The 20957-nt window shown below is 37.5% G+C and overlaps 4 protein-coding genes across 4 annotated transcripts; 2 read left to right on the plus strand and 2 right to left on the minus strand.

The window, feature by feature from the left end:
• Window positions 1–239: 239 nt before the first annotated feature.
• On the minus strand, window positions 240–6318 carry PGI1 (phosphoglucose isomerase 1). The gene is made up of 14 exons (XM_089046742.1): window positions 5596–6318; window positions 5370–5492; window positions 4950–5048; window positions 4441–4524; window positions 3731–3874; window positions 3587–3652; window positions 2955–3023; window positions 2728–2835; window positions 2015–2067; window positions 1790–1928; window positions 1531–1687; window positions 1364–1442; window positions 670–736; window positions 240–573 (listed from the first exon to the last, which is right to left on the minus strand). Exons 1-14 carry the CDS (start codon window positions 6133–6135, stop codon window positions 439–441), a joined length of 1863 nt encoding a protein of 620 aa, XP_088902868.1. The 5' UTR covers window positions 6136–6318; the 3' UTR covers window positions 240–438.
• Window positions 6319–9254: 2936 nt separating this feature from the next.
• Window positions 9255–12628, plus strand: LOC103319612 (Chaperone DnaJ-domain superfamily protein). The gene is made up of 5 exons (XM_008221170.3): window positions 9255–9503; window positions 9638–9715; window positions 9822–9897; window positions 12053–12126; window positions 12233–12628. The coding sequence occupies exons 1-5, from the start codon at window positions 9390–9392 to the stop codon at window positions 12302–12304; spliced, it is 414 nt and encodes a 137-aa protein (XP_008219392.1). The 5' UTR covers window positions 9255–9389; the 3' UTR covers window positions 12305–12628.
• A 528-nt stretch (window positions 12629–13156) lies between these two features.
• Window positions 13157–16332, minus strand: LOC103319611 (Pentatricopeptide repeat (PPR) superfamily protein). The gene is made up of 2 exons (XM_008221169.2): window positions 16173–16332; window positions 13157–15293 (listed from the first exon to the last, which is right to left on the minus strand). The coding sequence occupies exon 2, from the start codon at window positions 15218–15220 to the stop codon at window positions 13667–13669; it is 1554 nt and encodes a 517-aa protein (XP_008219391.1). The 5' UTR covers window positions 15221–15293; window positions 16173–16332; the 3' UTR covers window positions 13157–13666.
• A 1519-nt stretch (window positions 16333–17851) lies between these two features.
• LOC103319610 (14-3-3-like protein G-BOX factor 14 kappa) lies at window positions 17852–20401 on the plus strand. Its single transcript, XM_008221168.2, has 4 exons — window positions 17852–18412; window positions 18695–18817; window positions 19965–20078; window positions 20157–20401. The coding sequence occupies exons 1-4, from the start codon at window positions 17915–17917 to the stop codon at window positions 20175–20177; spliced, it is 756 nt and encodes a 251-aa protein (XP_008219390.1). The 5' UTR covers window positions 17852–17914; the 3' UTR covers window positions 20178–20401.
• The last annotated feature ends 556 nt before the right edge of the window (window positions 20402–20957 follow it).

Genomic DNA, 20957 nt, shown 5'->3' on the forward strand with positions numbered 1-20957 from the left:
AAGAAGCACTTAACACTTAAAAAGCACTTGAAATTTTAACAAAAAGTATGACATTATAATAAAAGCGTTTGTGAATAATAAGTGTATATTACCATATGGGCCCTCAATCATACCATCAATACTTTCATGTGCTTCGGGTGTTGGAATATCTGCTATTATTATTATTATTATTATTACTATAATCAAATAAACATTGATCAAGAGAAGAAAAAAAAAATGTTTGCACACCGCAGACAATGTTGACAAAGGTTGAAGATTATGAAAATATTATATATAATATTTCTGATAAACCAGCTTATTATTCCTAAATGTCGGAACATAATTTTTTATTATTTCCAAGCTAACTTGGCCAAATAAGAGATAAGATACAATGGGAAGGAAGATCAAATCTTCGGATGTGAAAATTCAAACACATGCACAATACAGGAGAAAACAAACTTAAGCATACAACGCATCGACATTACACTCCCCTAGGAAAACTTTGATGCTCCGTGGTGAACCGCAGCTGCCTTCGGCAATGAGCGCTCTGTCGTTGGCAGCCATGTGAGCGATGATCTTGTAAATCATTTCGATCTGAAGCAATTATGTAACAAGGTTAGCGAAGAAAGTATCTAATTTTTGAAGCGGGATTTCATAAAGAAAAGAATGAAACTGAGAAACTGGAAATACTTCTTCGGGAGAATGGCACCGGTCAGCTACTTCTTCAAGCGTCAACGGTTCAACAGGCTCCTTGCAGCTGAAAACAGAAAGGCGGTGGTGAATGGTGAAAATTAAAAACAATGACAAATCCAGTCACATCTATAGTTTATGTGGCATGGTAGAGGTGGTCCTTCATCTGGGTTTTGTCTGTTTTCCGAATAATGATAATGTCGTCATATTCTCAGTAGGATAACAGGTAAAACCTTCCACATATTTTCTTTCCATATTTGAAACACATTCACACTCAAAATCAGGCATTTCAACACCAGGATGTGACAGCAATTTTGTTCCATAGCAATTGTCCTTTTTCCTTTTAATTTTGTAAAAATACAAAACTACTTGATCTGGACTGTTTCTAAGAATCGTTCCAAATAATGATCTGTTGTCACATTCTCAAAAGTATTGCAGGAACACCTTGCACGCACCTTTTTTTCCCTGCCATACCCATATTCGTATGAACTTTGCACTCAAAATCAGGCATTTCGATACAAGGATGTCTGTGGATGACACCAATTTTGTTCCTAAAGCAAATAGCTTTTTTCCTTTAATTTTGGACAAACTCAAAATTATTTGCAAGGACCACCACACACAGAATTGCGGAGTCGACACATTTCAGAACCTATATACACAAAATGAGCTAGATTGCTAATAATTGACAACATACCTGGCCTCATTGAGTACAGCTAAAACCCGCTTCTGAAGAGCTAAAACTTCTCCAGCTGCCTTTTTACCAGCTTCCACACCTGAGCCAAGAATAAAATGAAAGGGGTTAACAAAGATGAAAAGCTTTCTCACTTCCAGACCCAAGGATGGATAAACATATTTATTTACCAGGTTGATGATACGCATTAATGTTGACAAGTGAAGCATATATCCCAACTGCTCTCTCATAAAGTGCTATAAGAGCACCAACAGATCTAGGTGTCACTTCTTGCACAGTAACTGTAATTGACTCCCGGTCGTTACCATAAAGAGCTGACCTTGTTCCCTGTAAAAACTCGTTCAAGTGGATATAGGTAGACAGGAACTAAAAGGAGAGCAAGCTGTAAAACAATGAAACTAAAATATCATCTCCAGATAATAATAAAACCTGTAGCATTCCAAACAGGTAGTCCCCACATGTGACGCCTGGCTCAAGCTCCCAATCATGACCAGGAGGCCTATCGCGTAATACTTCAATGAATGTCACAAAGAAATTGTGGACGCCTTCTCTCAGTTGTTGGATGTAGCTGCACGAACAGGCGCATCAGGCTCGCAAATAGTTTGCATCAAGATATAGATGAGCTGCACTTAATAAAGAAAAATGTAAACTCACGCATGCTGATCCGTGCTCCCCTTATTTCCATAAACCGTAAGTCCTTGATTCACCTGTGAAAGCCAAAAAGGTGAGCTGCAAGCAAACCATGATGAAACTATACATACGTACAAAGAACCTAGGGGTGGAGCATCTTAATGATGGATACTACTATGTACGGCAGGAACAGACTGAAAGAATCCACTATGCTTGGCCACCAAGAAGGATCAGAAAGAAAACTATGCTATTTGACAAGTGATCAACTCTGAAGCAAGTCAGCTCATGGAGCTGCATGACTAATACTAAACTCATCATTTATGCCACCTCGTAAAAATGACAAAGCCTCATCATCTTGGGTAAATGGCATTCTGAGAGTGCTAAAAAACAAATGAAAGAATCAACTAACTACCCCGTTGTTAGCTGAAAATCATGCCCGCAATCCCCTCCCCCAAAAAACAAAAAAACCACCGCCAGCCAGCATGACAGATAATGAACAAACAAACAAACAATTGGGTAAGTCTGCTACCTCTGGGTAAACAATGGAAAAAATACTGTATGGAAGTGTCACACCTAAACTAAACTCCCGATTAATATTGCAAACAGGCACAATGCAAAGACTAACACCTCAAGATACTGCAAATACATGTTTATATTGGCAATCGAACTCACGTTTTTGGGATGCTAATTTTTTGCTAAAAAAACAAAAGATGGGTCTGCAGATTTGTTACACATACCCGATTACCATCAAGGTCAAATTCCTTCCCAATAGATTCCATGACCAGCTGCTGCAAATACCGACTAAATAATAATAAGCTGTCCTTGTACGGAAGAACAACCATATCCTGTGGAAAGAGAAAGGATGAAAAGTTAAAAAAAATTCAGAAAGAAAAACCCACCATAAAGAAATCTCAATGAAATGTAACACAATTTAGTGAGTATAAATAGAGGGAGCATATAATACCTTGGATCCTAACCCCTCAGATGCCCAATACCAACTTAGAGCAAGCAATGCAGCAGGGTTATTCTTAACCTGAACCAAAAAAACTTGTGAAATTGTGAAAAACATTAATATTTTGTTGTCCACTCCCATTTTGGTTAGGGAAGTACTAGACAAACAATAGAACTAGTCATTATTTATTACTTTCGATTTAGTTATGCAATTTTGTTCTCAAGTAAGTTCTACTGGGAAATCATTCACCATTAGGTAAAAGAAGAAATTATATTACCAGCAACAAACAACAAGAAATGGATTTACTGATGAAAGCAGAATACAACAGTAAACAGAGATGGCAAGTAAATGACTTTCAATCATAACTCGCAGCAGATCAAGTCAGATGCAGAAGAGAAATATTCACAACACAGCAGAATTATCCATCACATAAACTGAATAATTTTTTCCACTATTTACAAAATTAACCCTCGCAGATAGCCTTGCTCGTTTGCCCCAAATAAGTACATCACAGGAATCATGACTTGCCGTCAAAATCAGAATAAATATGTCATACTGACATTATGAATCAGTAACTTCGCCCTTGCCAAACTGGCAGCAATATATCCAAACATAAAAATCCGAGGTAAAGAACGAATACTTACCACAGTGGTTCTATTTGCCTCATCCATCAACAAGGCACCAGCGAGCATTTCTTTAATGTCAATTCCCTGAAGCATGGATCAAATACATATCCCATAAAAACATGAATGATGATCACACCAAAACCTGAAGTTAAGGTTACCAACCTGAAGTGCTGCCGGAAGAAGACCAACTGCAGACATTTCAGATGTTCTACCACCAACCCAGTCAAACATGGGGAATCTAGTTAACCATCCCTCAATTCTGGCAGTGTTGTCTAATAATGAACCCTCTTGAGTTATGGCAACACCCTACAACACATACAAATAGCATGAACAATTTTGTTATGTGTGCCCCATGTGGACATGAGTACTGTCCCTTTATCATACTCTACTATTATGATTCAAAAGGCTACTATTATGATTCAAAAGGGCAAACCAGAACAACGCAATAATGCTTTTAGGAGGAGGTTTCAGAAGTTGCCTATAAGATAAACAATATACCATGACAGATACCAACAATCATCTTCCACTATAGAAATGGAAAAGGACGAATGCAATTTCCTCAGGCCCATGAAATTTATGCATGTTTGTCAGTCAGTGTTAAACACCAAAAAGGGCAAAAACACAAAGAACTTTAAAAGTCTACATGCTAAGGACCATTTTCAAATACAAGAATGAGTATTTCCACATGAGTAAAGGAACATCAATTCACATCCACCCAGTGAACAAACCTAATATCCTACTCCACAACTCTAGCCCCAATAGCACTAACACTTGTTTCTACTTTTCTATTATGGAGCAGGGAGAAAATTAACATCTCATAAATTAAGCAGGGGAATTTTAATAAAGCAGAAAGAAAAACCTGAGATCAAAACCTGTTTTGCAAAATTCAGGCCAGCCTCACGGAAGGCCTTCTGTACCTCCAGTAAACCATTTCTAGTTTCAGGAGTACCTCCACTCTGAAAACAATTGAAATCAGCATTATATCAGCAACATGCATCACAATATAATCAAGAACAAGAACTTTAGAATACAAAACTAGATGGCAATGCAACATAAATGCATGCACACACATTGTCTCATATTAGGCTCTCACATTTGTTGTATACTTTAAGGGTTATTTCTCTCTAATCTGTGGTATCAGAGAGTTAACTGAAAAAGGACAATGTAGGTAGGTTTTTGCCGGTAGAGTGGGGCTGAAGTAAAATTCTTTGATATGGCATAAAAAGTTAAAACTATTTTTGTGCAAATATCTCTAGTATTTTTAGATATGGTTCAAACTTTAAAACACAAGTCTATACAAAAGGAGAGTTTACTTCATATAGTAGCATTAACAATTTAACACATCAACAGAGTAAAGGGAAAATTAAATGTCCATTCAAACCTTTGAAATCACAATTACAAGTGTAGAAGCCAGCTCGGGGCCAAGTTGTGCAATCTGGTGATCAATTCCTGCTGGATCGGTATTGTCAATGAATCTTATCTGCCAATAAGAAAAAAAAAAGGGGTGCTAAGTTGCACATATTTAAAGGATCAAAATAGAAGGGATAAAGTGATTCAACTTTAACCGCATCCAATAGAATATTTCATACAAAAGCGCAAGCTTGGGCCTTCCTTCAGCATATAAAGATAGTACATCGCTCTTAGTTCAATGGGGGAAGTCTATAAAAAATTGCATATAGGCAGCAAAGACATTGCACTTAATTGGGAAATACCATACCCACCAAACAAACCCAACTACAAAATATTGAGATAGAAAGAGTAAAAAGCAAGGGGTGTTTGCATTGCAAGCTTATTAGTTTACCTTAAGAGGAGGATTATCAGGAGCCAATGCCTCAGCAACAAACTGTGGCCCAAGTGCTGAACCTCCAATTCCAACTGAAAGTACCTGAGTAAAGCGACCAGCTGGAGAAGATGGTGGCTTAATCTGCAATTTTCAACCAACACCATTTCCTCTATTAAACACCCCAATACCTCTTATCAAATTTAACAACACTTCACAAATGCACATAGAAACACAAAAATCTGACCTTACCGCTGACGACGTCGTTCGAGAACTTAAGGAGACCCTCGAGCGTGTTCTCAATCTGCAACCTGAGAAACGAGTTGGGGGCGAGCTTAGGGTTCCTGAGCCAGTAATGGCCGACCATACGACCCTCATCGGGATTAGCAATCGCGCCTTTCTCCAACTCCTCCATGGCCTTGAAAGCCGCCTGCAACCGGGGCTCCATTTCCGAAACGAACTCGTCCGTAAATCCGACCCGACTCACATCCAAAAACAACCCGAGCTCCTTGTGCTGGTACAGCCAGTCAACGTACCGCCGCCACAGCGCATGCGGATCCTTCACCAGCCCCTTCTTCTTGGCCGGAGCCCCATCGGCCGTCGACAACTCCGCCGAGATCTCCCGAGCCACAGACACAGAAAAACCTCGATCGGCCGATTTCGACCGGGCGGGGAATGAAATCGAAACGGAACCCGAGTCCTTCCGGAAAAAACTCGTCGATTTCAGGAGCCGTTTCTGGCGCTTGAGAGTTGGGGAAGCCGAGTAAATGCCTGAAATTGAAGCCATTTGGTTTGAGACTGAAGAATTTTGGGGCTTTTGGCCTCACACCATGGATGTGCCTCTGGTTTTTTCTTGGTGCTCGGTAGTTGAAGTTGAGAAGTGGCTTTGTCTTTTTGGCTCTCTCTATATTTTTGTTGTGAGCGGCCGGCGTTTCACAAGGTTCACACATTGATTGGTTGGTAGTTTTTTTTTTTTTGTCGTCGACGGAAATGGGCCTCTGTTGGTCAGGTTATTACGGTAGTACCCTCGAATATTCTTCGTTTTTCTCCAGCGCGCTCTTTTTTGCCCTCTGGTCTTCGTCATTTGCCCGCGCGGGATTAACTAACCCTTTAGGTTCTGAAAGGTCAATTTCGTCAAACGCTATCGATCCGCTTCAGTGGCGTTGATTATTTTATTTCAGCATAGCATCATCGACGATTCACGTTAGAGCATCTCCAGCGCCAGACCCAAACTGGGGGAAAGGCAGCCCTGGCGAGCCCAAGAGACCTCCAGCGCAGGAAATTCAGCCCGGGCAAGCCACGGCTAATCTTGCCTAGGCACCAAACCTCGGGGCTGCTGACGTCAGCAGGTGATTTTCAAATTTTTTTTTACTTTTGGACCCACCAGTCCATATTGCCCAATGGTTACAAGCCATGTGACTTCTCCTGGAGCTTCCGATCAAAATATTTTGCACAATCCAACGGCTGTCTAATTTTTGGCTAAAAAAAATTGAAAAAAATATCAAAAAATTCCGGATTTTTTTTCTATACATACCTACCAATATTGTTCACTTTCCACACCAATTTAATTTCAAAATTTTATCCGAAAATGTTATCTTGATTTTTAGGTGAGGATTTTACGATAAATATTAACACTTTGGAATTGAAAATTTTATCCGAAAAGCTTATCAAAATCAATGTTTTAAGTATAAAAAATTAAAAAATAAATTTAAGTGAATAGTAATTGTCTTAGACTTGCCCTAGACTTAAGTGAAACCACAAATGGCAAGGCTAATACTATTCATGTAAATAGTGGCACTTGCTTGCCCTTGCCTTAGACTTAGGCCTTGTGGGTGGAAGTGCTCTTATAGCCTCCCTTGCTCTCTTTCAAAAGCTGGTTTCGTTGGCCTTTTATTTTAATTTTTTAACATAGAAATCGAGCCAACATATTAGACTAAATTATATATATATATATAATAAGGGTAATGATTTCCCACTCCTTTTTTAGTTATAAAGTGGAGTGTAAGTGGATAAAATTTGAGTAAGAAATAATACATATGAAAAATATGCTAAAATGCAATTGTCAACAACTTTCCTATGCATGACCGAATTAAAAGGTAATTCTAGTGTCATGGCAAATAACAAGGGTAGGCAATATTCATGTGAATAGTGGCAGCCCTTACAAAAAAGAGAGTTGTGTTTCCATCCACTGTCATGGCAATCTAAGGGCAACCACTATTTATATGAGATTAATTTTATTTATATGTATGATATTAATAATAATAAAATTGCTAGGTCTGTATAAAAAAAATGTTTTTAAATTTGTTGGAATTTTTCATAAGTTTTTTCGATTTTAATTTTTTTTAAAGTTGATAACGTCAGAGCTAACGTTATCGCCCTCATGCAACAAAGGTTGTTTATGTCTTTGGGCTTGCCCAGCTTGTGGAGCCCACATTTGCCTGGCACTTGCTTAACCTAGGAGGCCTCCTGCCCGGGCTAAGTATAGCGCTGGAAGTGCTCTTAACCCACCAATATCACAAAAGGTAGTAAAATGCCAACACATGATTATTTCATAAATGTCATCATATATATTTAACAAATTAATTATCGGTAATTAAGATAATTTTGCACTCCACTATCACTTGTATCACTAAATTAAGATACATACGGGTAGTAATATTTCAAACCATAAGATCATTGCACTAAATTAGTGTTCAACACTCTCTCATATTGACTCATTTATGAGACACTACAATGGCCTCTTCACCCAACAAATGAGTACACGAAGGAATAAAAAGTTTTTAATATTTATGTATTTCTCAAATTAATAATTACATTTCGATCCCTCAATCTTATAATTATAGTTATGTTCATGTCTCTAGCATTAGTGCATTGTGTGTCTGTATATAAAAGTGTACAAGTAATTCGATTGCGCCGATAACTAGAATATTCAAAATATGTGACTCAAGTAATGCATTTGTTCACTTTAAAAGATGCATGATTTCAAACTTGGATAATCACATTTCTTCAATTTTACATCATACTTAACGATAATTTTTTAAAAAATTCCCAGCAGTAAAATGTCAATTAATGGGAGCAATTGTGTTGGTTGAGCAGCTCATGGGTTCAACCCAAAAGAAAATGCAAGACAATTCGACATATGTCTTCGGCCTTTTTCCTTATTTATTTTTCATGATCATGGCATCCAATATAAAACTATGACCTTGTTTCCGGTCAAGGTTGCAGCATTGGATCCGGGCCGTGGGTCCGGTATGCAATGTGGGCTCTGTGATTTACCAAACATCAGATTTTTTATTTTGTTGTGGATCAAGTTTCTTATTTCCTCCTAATATATCTGGTTCAAGTTTGACAAAAAAATATAACCAAAAGAAGGAAAATAGCTTAACAAAAAAGATTTCTACTACTTAAAAGTTAAAAGGATATTTCTTATAAATTCCGGATAAATGTGGTTATTTTTAGTCAGAAAATATAGGGTTTAGCTTTTATCATCACACAAAATATAGGATTAGTTAGAAAGAAGGCACTATGAACGACCAATTATCATTTTCCAACTCAAGAAAAAACTAAATTATCTTTAAATTAAAAATGTTCTTAATACGAGTGATGATCTAAATTACTCTAATTTATAAGGAGGAAATCAAACACTAATGCACGAGACCAGACTCATTGTCATAGCTAACTGACGTAACCCACATATACCTTTTTATTAGATAATCTAAACATCCAACTCTCTGTAAATTTATAGAAACCAAATATATTTGATGAATTTGACTGTTCTTGTGCTCATTGTTTGGGTCAATACAATGAGTTTTGAATAAAGATATAATTTTAAAAAATGGAGCAATGCATAAATAAACAGATCAAAAAAAACTTTACTTACTTTTTACAAATTTATTCAGAGACGCATCAGCTCTCGCGATAAACAGAGAGATAGAAGACAGCAAGACCACCTCAGGCTCAGCATATTATATCCCCACAACACCAAATCTTCCAAAATTCCCATTTGCGCATCTCCCAAACCCACCGCCACCGACAACCAGCATGATGTGGGACGAGTGGGACGACGCCAATTTCTCCCACACCGAACAACAGCAACAACCGGACCCGGATTCCCACTTGAATTTCGATTTCTTCTCCGACCTTTCCAAGCCCAAGGTTTCTCCTCTTTCTTTTTAATTAATTTATTTACCGCAAAATTAGGGTTCTTATTATTATTTTTTTTTGTCTTTTATGAAATTTTTAGTTTCAATTGGGCAGCTTTTAATTTTCTATTTTACATGGATATTTAGGATTACTATAAGATATTGGAAGTGGATTATGATGCCAACGACGACGCCATTCGCTCCAACTACATCCGCCTCGCCTTGGTTTGTGCTTTTTCTCTTTCATAAATTTTTTTTGTTTTTATTTATTTTTGTTTGTTACTACTTTGCAATGCTTTAAAGTTTGCTTCTTTTTGCTCTCTGCCTGCAGAAATGGCATCCGGATAAGCAAAAAGACCAGGACAGTGCCACCACCAGGTTTCAAGAGATAAACGAGGCATATCAAGGTAACTCACTCACTTTCTTACCCTTTTGCATTTTGATTATACTTTTGAGCTTTGCTTGGTTGGTTAGAATTTTTAGGTTGTCAGAAAAAGAAGCCCGGGTTTGGTGCAAAAATTTGAGCTTAGAACATCCTATTTGACATGAGTTATTTGTGTGCTAATTGGGGAGCATATGTCTTGATTTGGGTAGTAATCAGAGACTGCGTTATTAGATATGGCTTTGTGGGGTTTAATAATTTTCGGGCTAGGAAGTGGTGGTGTTCATGGTTAAAAAAATTTACAAGAGTATATGTTGGTGAAGACGTTTGTGGGGTTTAAAAATCTCGTATGGTGGTTTGCTACAGCTACCTAACAGTCGACCACTTAGGTAGCTGTTGCTGGTGTATTGTTAGTGGACTCTAGTGCAACATTTAGGTGTCACCACTCACCACTGAATCATCCTACCCATTTAGCGTGTTTCAATCCTTTGTTCATTATTTTTGTACGTCTTTAGGGCTTTGCAGTTTGACTGTCAACTTGTCAGATAGGGTTTAATGAACCAGCTGTAGTATTTGGGAACCTTGTGTTCCTCTCTTTGCCAGATAAGAGTGTGAGGAAGGTGGCTCGAGGTTGGTATAGAATGTGCTTCTGAATTTGGTACACTTTCAACGAGCACTTCAAGGTCAAATTTTTGGCACCTTCTATGGTTCTAATGATGAGAATTTCATTTTAGAGTTGTACATTTTGTGGCTCGTCTAGTTCATGCTGTAGCTGATTCAAACCAAATTTCATTAAAGAAATTGGCATGTCAGCAATTTTTAATGGCTCACCAACCTATTATGACTAAGGCAGTATTGAAGTAGATTTTGAACCATATGTTGATAATAATTCAAGAGTTGCTTCATGGAGAACATCTATGTGCAACAATGACTTGATGCGTCATTACTTTATTACCAAATGTATCATGCACAATGTGAGGGAATAGTTAGACAGGATTGGAAAAGAATATAGTGGGGAAAGTAAATATTTGCAGAATTGATTTTTCCAGCTTGCTCATTTTTGTTCTTGAGAATCCTTATAAGTAATGTGGGCATCATCTCTCATGGTCAATATGTTTCATCCATTTAACTTTCCCAACTGGATGAAGAGCTATCTAGAATTATTATTCTTAGATATGAGTTTCCTGTTGACTATGTGTTTGTTAACCTTCGGAAGGCATGCTTCACAAAGGTAACATCTCAATGAAACTACTTGATTTTGGGCTTTATCTGTTTCCGAATGGCCTTTCTTTTGTATTGATATCTTTGGTTTTTAGCTGCTTATTTAGATCTTTATTGGCTCCCCAAAATATTAGATCAGATAGGACTCGGAGCATATAGTTTGGCTTTCTGCACCCCTAATTTGTGGCTATCACACCTAAGATAAGCTGGATTTGCAAAACAAGCATGTTTGAGGCAATAATCACTTCGATTGGTTCCCTGGATATATTCCTCATACACAAATGCAGTCTTGGGGTATTATATGGACAATGCCAAATACTCAATAGATGCATGTCTCATATTTTAATGGCTTTAGAAAACTTTAATATTATATAATTCTCCAAGAAAACTTTAAAATTATATCATTTTCCATTTTGATAGACTAGTTGTGTGATAATAGTAACCCTGGAATATCAACTGTGTTGGGTAATTATGTTATCCAGTCTCTGCTATAATTGTGTGAAATGTGATTTTAGATGTGTAACTCATTTATCTTGACATAACATTGATTAATATATAAAAGCACTGTGAGATTTGAGTACTAGTGGCCATTTGAGCCACCTGACTAATTGCCACTTATGACTAATTGCCACTTACGACTAATAATTATATTAGGAGCTAACTAGTGGGAATTGAAAACTGTATCCTCACAATGAGAGACCTAAAATCGTATGGTTTTTTCCCCCCCTTAAAAAATTATATGGAGTTAAGTACTGGATATATGAGAGAATATGTAATGGCAGAAAAAGACTTTTGTAACTAAACCAATTGAGATTAAACTTATTTGAGCCAGTTTGGCCTTCATCCTTTATAATTTTCCATGTATATGTATGCATTTGTTTCTCTTTTATAATATAACTGTAATGAAATGTGTAGCAAATGATTTGAATCTAACCAAAAGTTTTGATTTTCTTAAACAGTTTTGAGTGATCCAGTGAAGAGAAGAGAATATGACAAGCAAGGGATGCTTTATGTCTATGATTACAATGTAACTGTAAGTATCCTCCTCTTTCTTTGCTATCAGATATGTTTCTTTTTCTGCTTCTACATTTCCCTTTTGTGGCTTGCTTGCCTTGCAACTTTTACTTCTTTGTCTGCAGGAGTATCTTAATCGCTACAAAGGTCTTATATTGACATGCAATGGCCTTGGGATAAGGCATTCAATTTGGTGAGACAACACATGCATAGATATCCTTTTTGGCGTGGACGTAAAAACCTTACGGCATGCAAGGCACATTATTGGTGACACTGGCATAGTTGGGGACAAGGACTGGTGGGTTGGTTTGGTTGTATTCTGGGGTTACTATTATCATGTGCTCATGTATAAAATAGAAAATGGGGATATCACTATCGTTTTGTTGTGATGTCTCATGCCTGCCCACGTTACTATTCTTGTCGAGTTATATTTGTATAATCTTCTTGCCCCTATGCTTATCCATTAACTAATAACTATGAATTGTTCAATGGTCGAACATAACACAATCCTTTTTCTCTTATTGGGTACTAAAATTGGTTGTGGGTGGCATGTGAGCGCACATGGTAGATTGTTTATATTTTTTTAATGGCTCTTCAGGTTTTGCCTTTTGATCTCTTCTTTTGATTTCTTATGCTACTGGTAATCTGTGGATTTTAGTCCAGGTAGATTTATTGCAATCAAAACACGGAAATACAATCCCTGAATAATATTAAAGAAAAATGCTACGGTCAGTCATGGTTAATCGTGGACGATTCCTGTTAGTTGATGCGAGTGAGAATCGTGAGGGATTCCTGTTCCTGTTCGTTGATGTATCGTGGGCGATTCCTGTTCGTTGATGCGTGTGAGGCTCAAAACATATCAACAGTCAGATTTGCACCTGACCCAACCAAGATATGAGTTTTTGAAGTCTTGAAGGCATGGCCCCACAACTACAGAGAATGTCCCTGGTTATTTTGCCTGGCGGCTTAGACCTCTTTCTATTAGGACGCAGGTGTCGAGTAGTGTTTAAAACCGAAAAATGATGGGGAGTTCTCTACCCGCAACATGCTTTTGGGTTTCCAATTTTATCTCATATATAATCTGCAAAAAGATTTTACATCACGTATGTCAAAGAATACTACAATGTAAATGGTTAATGATACAATTTTATAGAAACAAGGTTGATTACTGATGCTCCCTTGCAAATGGAGGTGGCCTAGCACAATTTATAGACCTCTTTCTTCTCTTCTTTCTTTGTTCAACAGCTTCCCTTCGACCTTCCAATACTGGCTTGAACAAAGATCCAAGGGGTTTCTCAAATGAAAATTTATTTTCTTTCATTCTGTCGCATGATACTATCTTTCAAATTCCATTTTCATGTGAAGGATTTAAAGCTTCTGTGTCTCTTGAATAATATCAAAAAATATGATCCATTTCGTCTTACCAAATAGAAGATGTAGATCACAGTTACAAAATAGGTCAGAATTCCATAACTGTTTTCTATTATAAGCATCTTCATCCGTTGGGTTTTTAAGCCAGGATCTAAACTTTCTGTTGCATCTGAAATCCATCTATGGGCTTAATCCTGCTCTATAACAACTAACTCATCAAGCAGTTCAAATGCAGACAGCAGCTTTCTTTCTCTGCAGATAGATTCTACCAAAAGAGCCCATGAATCAGGCTGTGGTTTGAACCCCATCTCCGCTAATCTAGACAAAGCCATAACAGCGTTTTCTGCCATTCCAGCCTCAGAAAGTCGAACCAGCAAGTCATTTGAAGTTGCATAATGCGGTACAAACCCCCTACCCATCATCAACCCCAACAACTGTGTCGCTTTGTTCAATTCACCTTTTTGACACAAGAAATTCAACACAATTCTGTAGCTTGCCTTGTTCAGATAGACACCCTCATAAGGAAGTTTCTCCAGCATCTCAAGAGCATCCTCAATTCTACCTTCTCTACACAACCCTCCAAGTATCACATTGAAAGTCACAGTATCAGCTTTGCATTCTCTTTCTTTCATCTCTTTGAGCAACTCTATAGCTTCATTCATTTTTCCTGTCCTACAGCAGCAATTGATTAAAGCAGTGTAGCCAACTGTATCAGGCTTTATACCAAAGCTCGTCATTTCATGAAAAATCTCCTTGGCCTCCTGCAATCTTTTCTCCTTACAGAAACCATTCATCAGAGCCGTGTAATTGAATACATTTGGCTGGCATCCATTGCTCTTCATAAACTCCAATATCTTCCTAGCCCTATCAACTTTCCCACCATGGCAAAACCCATTAATCAAAACGTTGTAAGTTAGGGCATCAGGCAATATTTGATCCTTTGAAATCATTTCTTCAAAGAGCTCCATTGCTTCTGTGAGTCTGTCACTTTTACAGAGACCACCCAACAGAGTTGAGTACGTAACCAAATTAGGGTAAGAAATTTTAGACTTTTTCATTTCCTTCACAACCTCAAAGGCAGATTCAAGGTCCCCATTCTTGCAATGGTGCTTAACCAAGATGTTGACAATGCATGTATTTGGCTTGAAGTTAAGATTCTTTTTCAGATGCATGAGAAATTGTTGGGCCAAATCAACCTGATTCGATTCAATCAGTAAATTGAGACAAGTACTGATGCATTTGAGAGATGGCTTTTCACGAACTACTGGCTGGATAGCATAGAACATTTCAAGCACTCTTTCATGCATAGAGGATTTTGAAAAATGCTTCATGAGGTTAAGGAATATACCCTCATGGAATTTGCAGGTCTCATAGGTCATTTGATGAAGAATTGCGTCAATAGCCTTGAACTTCTTGGACTGAGCAAGCTTCTGGAGGATAGTTGCATAAGTGGCATTATTGTGGTTAAAACCCTTTTGTTCCGATACCATGTTAAATATTTCCAGGGCATGTTGTGGATCTCTCTCACGTTTGATTAGGTTGATGGTAGATTCGTGAGAAATATACTTGGTTTTCCTCCTGGTTTCTGTCTGGGTGGTAGTGGTTTCGGGTGGGGGGTCTGGTTTGTGAGTGTTGACTTTTGTAAACTGAAGAGGAGAGATCCATGGAAGTGATGCTGAGAGTGTTGAAGGAGAGGATGAGAACCACCGGCATTGACTAAAGTTAACTCTCATAACATTCATGGAAACTGTTGCTGTCTTGCTAGGGCCCTCCCATCTGAAGAAGATGAGGATCTTAAATACCTACGTCTGTGAGCTGTTTTAAAGAAATACTGTAAAATCAGTCCATGGCACAGTTAAGAATAATGGCAATGACAACAACAACCACATAAGATAACAGCCATAGACAGAAGCTGTATAAACATAGATTCATCCAAACGATTGCAAATTGAGTAATTGTCATTAACCTGGATGAAAAATACATTCTGATTAAAAGATTGAGTAGGTCTCAAACAATACCATAAACAGACACAAGACGCATAAAATGAGTTAATGAGGAAACCCTTGGAATTATCTTGGCTATACACACAAAAGTCATCAACCAAAAGAGAACACAAAGCAAACGGATTCAGATATCTACTATATTTCTGCCCTGACCGCCAATTTGAATGAACTTAGTCTTATTCATATAACACCCTAGGTCCCTAGATACTAATTGTTTCATTTGAACCATCCATCAAATCCACAAAACAGTTCACTATACACCATTGCTGTAAAAGTTGAATGCCATATAACAAAAGCAACAAAAAATTCATGAACATAGGGGCATCACAATTGCATGATATGGGTTCTCCATCCTCAATTAGTAAAATTAATTATCACATCCTAATACTAATACTTAAACCTGCTCTCTGAAAATCCAACCCATCACATGCCCCATAAATGTTTAAAAGATAAATGAAATGAAATGCTTCGTGGGCAAAGAAAGTTTCTAAACTCAATTCCTATACTGGGTTCCTTTTTATTTCGATCAAAGTTCCTTGAAATCAAGCCGAAGGTCAACACAAAATGAAGTTAAAGAAAGAACAAAGAAAACCCAAATGTCTTAATACTCATGGAAACTCATATGTGTATGATAAGAGGCAAACAAATACATAAATTTTGGATTACACATTGCAGTGCCTGGAAAACTGACCTCAGTAATTAATGTGATCTGCAGCAGCACCCTTTGACTTGTAGCAGAAAAAAATCACCTTATGGCCAAAATCTAGCTGTTAACTTGAGCTAAAGCTCATACCACTTTCAACCTAGTAAAGTTGGACTGGATCGTCCCAGCAGGGCGAAGAGTGCTGCTTGCTTCCGTTCTGAGTGAGGAAGGAGTACCAAAATCAAAACGCAGCGTTTGGTCATGAGCATTGTGGGTTTTGAGGCCCAGGAAAAAGCCCAAGCTGCATATGGCCAGTTTCTTTCTTGAATTTCTTTTGGGGAAATCTTTGTTTGTTTTTTTCTTACATAAGCGTTTGATAATTAATCAGCTGCCTAACATGACAAAGAAACATATCCTAAATTGACCATTTTTAGGATTGAATGCACTGATTAAAATATTAAATAAGTTATAATTATCTTCAAAAAATAGCCATGATTGGTTATTGTCCCTATGTAAAACCAGTTATTTTGCTTTCCTCCATGTTTAGATAGAGATAATAGAAGGAGACTCCATATAAAGTAGTTTGCCCATATGAGACGAGGGGCTAGATGCTCCCAATTTGACAAGTCACGACATTTTATTTTAATTAGTGCATTGATGCATTGAAGATATGCTACGCTTGGATACATATTGAATTTAGAGAAAACTGATTGATTGAACTCGTGCGGACTTGGTTGGTCCAATTTTATATCTATATCTTTTTCTTTTCTATTTTGAGGAATTTTATCTCTATATCTTTTAAATCAAAGTTTAAAGAGTCACAAATCAAAACGATCTATGCTCATTTTCATCTTTATCATATTCGATTAAAAATGTCTTTTATGTGAAGGATCCGCGTGTACTGCTTTAGAATAATTGCTTCTCTAAAAAAGGTTATAAGTTAGCATGTGTAGTGTATATGAATTTAGTATGTTATCGTCTCTCTTAATAAAAAAAGTCATGAATTTGTTTTTTTTAATCATTTATTCAACTTTGAGCATATTATAATTATAAAACAACACTTGAGCTAATCCCAATGACTTAATATTTAATTAAATATTGCATGTACTTTCAAGTGGTATGTTTTTATTGGCTTGATTTTGCGTACGATCTAAACTCTATCTCTCTAACTACCTCTATCAATTTTTTTTCATTTCTATATTCAAAATTCTAACAACACACACTTGATCTCTGTATTCACTTTTAATTTAGCGTTTCTTTTTAAATGCTCCATTTCTTTTTGTCTCCTCACCCAAAATCGAACCAAATCCTATTCACTTGATCCAATCCAAACCAAATTTAACCATTATTATTATTATATTTTTATTTATGCAAACTCATCCTCATTTTCAGACTGTGGCCCACTTGGGTCCAAAACATTTCGAATAAAATTCCAAAGGGGTGACAAGGCAAATTTAAAGGCAGGCATTGACGGCATTAGGAAAAGGCTAAAGACATTGTTCCCAACGAAAACCCTAAACAAACTTACAAAATTAAATTAAATTAATAAAAGTTAATTTTAGGAAAGTAAAGTGAACCAATGACAATGCTGCTGACTGGCATTTTAGCAATAAACCACCTTCTTCAAGCCATATCTGTCACCACCAACTATCAAAATCCGACGGCCCCCATTAAACCCCCGTCCCTTGGGCCCCACTTCCCCTCTCTTATAATCCCCTCCCTCCCCCTTCTTTCTCTCTTGGTCATTTCCACAAACACATCACACGCAGAGATCTTTCTCAAACACTCCAATGGCATCCGTGGTCCCCGACAACCTAACCAGGGAGCAATACGTGTACCTCGCGAAGCTAGCCGAACAAGCCGAGCGCTACGAAGAGATGGTCCAGTTCATGGAGAAGCTGGTCGTCGGCGCAACCCCCGCCGGCGAGCTGACCGTGGAGGAGCGCAACCTGCTCTCCGTGGCTTACAAGAACGTGATCGGCTCGCTCCGAGCCGCGTGGCGCATCGTGTCGTCGATCGAGCAGAAGGAGGAGGGTCGCAAGAACGAGGAGCACGTGGCTCTGGTGAAGGAATATAGATCCAAGGTCGAGACCGAGCTCTCTGATGTCTGCGCCAGCATCTTGAAGATCTTGGACTCCAATCTCGTGCCCTCCGCCAAGTCCAGCGAGTCCAAGGTCTTCTACCTGAAGATGAAGGGCGACTACCACCGCTACATGGCTGAGTTCAAGGCTGCTGATGAAAGAAAGGCTGCTGCAGAAGACACCATGCTCGCTTACAAGGCTGCCCAGGTGATGACGTCGTTTCATGTACTTTAAAGTGTTGACCTTTTAAACATCTCTGGGTTTTTCACCTTTATTTTTTGGGGGTTTTACAGTTTTAGAGTTTTGAGGCAGTCGTTCAGTCAGCGTTGACATTTTAATCACTTATTTATTTGTCTTTTTCATTTTTGGGTTTGCGAGTAAAACCCAAACGTGGAATTTTGTCAATTTCAATCTTTTAAAAAGATTGGTAATTGGAATTGATTAGAATTTGAAAGCTGAAATTTTGAGGCTTGAATTTTCGTTGTGAAGGACGTAGCGCTTGCGGATCTTGCACCAACGCATCCGATAAGATTGGGTCTAGCACTGAATTTCTCAGTGTTCTACTATGAGATTCTCAATCAGTCTGATAAAGCTTGCAGCATGGCCAAACAGGTGTCTTTCGATATCCCATCTTGTTAGAATCTAATACGATTTTCCAGTTATTGGTTTTCTTTCTTTCTTTCTATTGTTTCTTGCCCTCTCTTTGAATCACTTTGAAATTTTGATTACTCATGTGAGGTATTAGGTAAGTTAATGTAGTGAATTTTGTATATTGTTTTGTGTCACTGCTCAAGTGTTCTGTATAAGGTCAATTTATCCATTTATTTGAATCATCTGCTTAGCTGTGTGAATGGGGTGAAGTTTAATTTGTCATAATTGGTTTCTGTATGGTGTATTTTTAGGCATCAAGTCACAATAAGTCATGATAATAACTGAATTTGGGTTGTTTTACATATGACTTTGTGGGGATGGGACTTTAATAGGTTTTGATTTTTTGATTTTTACAAAAGTCACCCACGAGTATTGTGTTGATAATTATTGCTCTTTGACTTTGTTGCTTGCATGTCTGCTGCACTAGAAGTTACATAAATTATTGGGTATGTATTTATTTTGAATACCTATTTGCACATCTGTTTTGGCGGTGGACTGTTAATAATTTACAATTATATTATATGCATAAATATAATATGAAAAAAGATATATACGGAAACGAAAGAAGATCATATTCTGTTTGTAAATTATTGTTTTCATCCCTGCTGTACCAGTAGTGACATGAATTATTGGGGGTACAATTGTTTATTAGCAATACCTCTCTCCACATATGTTTGGAAGTTGACAGTCTTGTTAAAATCTTGCTGAAGTTGTTTATTTGATATGATCCATTTAAGTCATTTTGTTGAAATTCCTTGATCTTTAGCTTTATATATGTGATTGCAAAATTATTGTATCCTTGGATGGCTTAAAATTTCAAGGGGATATTAATATAAATTGTGGTTCATGATTTGCCTTACATGTCCTAACTTTAAGTAGATGATGAAATTAAACATATTCTGTGAGAAACATGCCCCACATTAAGTACCAAAGGAAATCACTTCCTTCCTGACATTCATGCATTTAAAGCTTGAAAGACTGACACTTTGAGGCCATGTTAGGCTTGTTGTGGTTCAATATGTCTTACTTTGAAATGGCCTTTTTCTACAAACATTCCATTTGGATTTTACATTTTTTTAAGTTAAGTTGCTTTTATTATTATAATTAGGCATTTGAGGAAGCTATTGCTGAGCTAGACACTTTGGGAGAAGAATCATACAAGGACAGCACTCTGATCATGCAACTTTTGAGGGACAACCTCACTCTTTGGACTTCAGATGCGGTAACTCTCTCTCTCTCTCTCTCTCTCTCTCTGAGAACCTGATTGATCAAGACCTAATTATATGTTGGGTTTATGCAGGACCAGTTGGATGAACCATAGAGAGCATTGAAAGCTTGAAGGGTCCTCCTATCCTTCCTTTGGAGGAGGTGGGCGTTGAATGTCATTTGCCTGTGTGAAGCTGATTGAAAGAAAGTGTGTTAATTTGTATATTAGGTCATGCAATATATGCTGTTCGAAACATTGAAACTAAACTTGTTCTTGATTTGTTAAGTGATTTGGAATGGGTAGAATCTGATAGCAGCAACCAGCTGTCTTTTGAGCTATTTTTATTCTGAATTTGGATTATAGCATCATAGCATTTGAGATAATCGAGGATAGCAAAGGAGAAAAATGGTAGTGTCATTGGATTCGTTGATACTTGTTTAATGGGATTCATCGAAACTTTGTAAATTAGATTTTTCTTAATCAACGAGAAGGATGAATCGAACTTAGAATCTTTGTGTTGTGGGAAACTTTGCTTTTCTCTATGGTGAGAAACCTTGTAACTCAGTGTGACTTCTCTATGGTGAGAAAACGACTTCTATGGTGAGAAACCTTGTAACTCATCTATGGTGAGAAGCCTTGTAACTCATAGTGACTTCTCTGTGGTGAGAAAACGACTTCTCTATGGTGAGAAACCTTGTAACTCGTAGTGACGCAAGGACGAACTTGGAACATGTGGTTAGTTTCTTTCAATCGGATCTAAATTTATTTACTTTCAAATAATTGTTCAATTAGTTTCCTGAACTTCTAATGAAATTACTTTTATCCCTTGTCAATCCTATGTTTCATACGCGTTTCTATCTCTCATGACACATCACATGGGAGGACAATTAACGG

Source organism: Prunus mume, linkage group LG2 (assembly GCF_029339155.1).
Source record: "Prunus mume cultivar Tortuosa linkage group LG2, ASM2933915v1, whole genome shotgun sequence".
Taxonomy (NCBI): Eukaryota; Viridiplantae; Streptophyta; class Magnoliopsida; order Rosales; family Rosaceae; genus Prunus; species Prunus mume.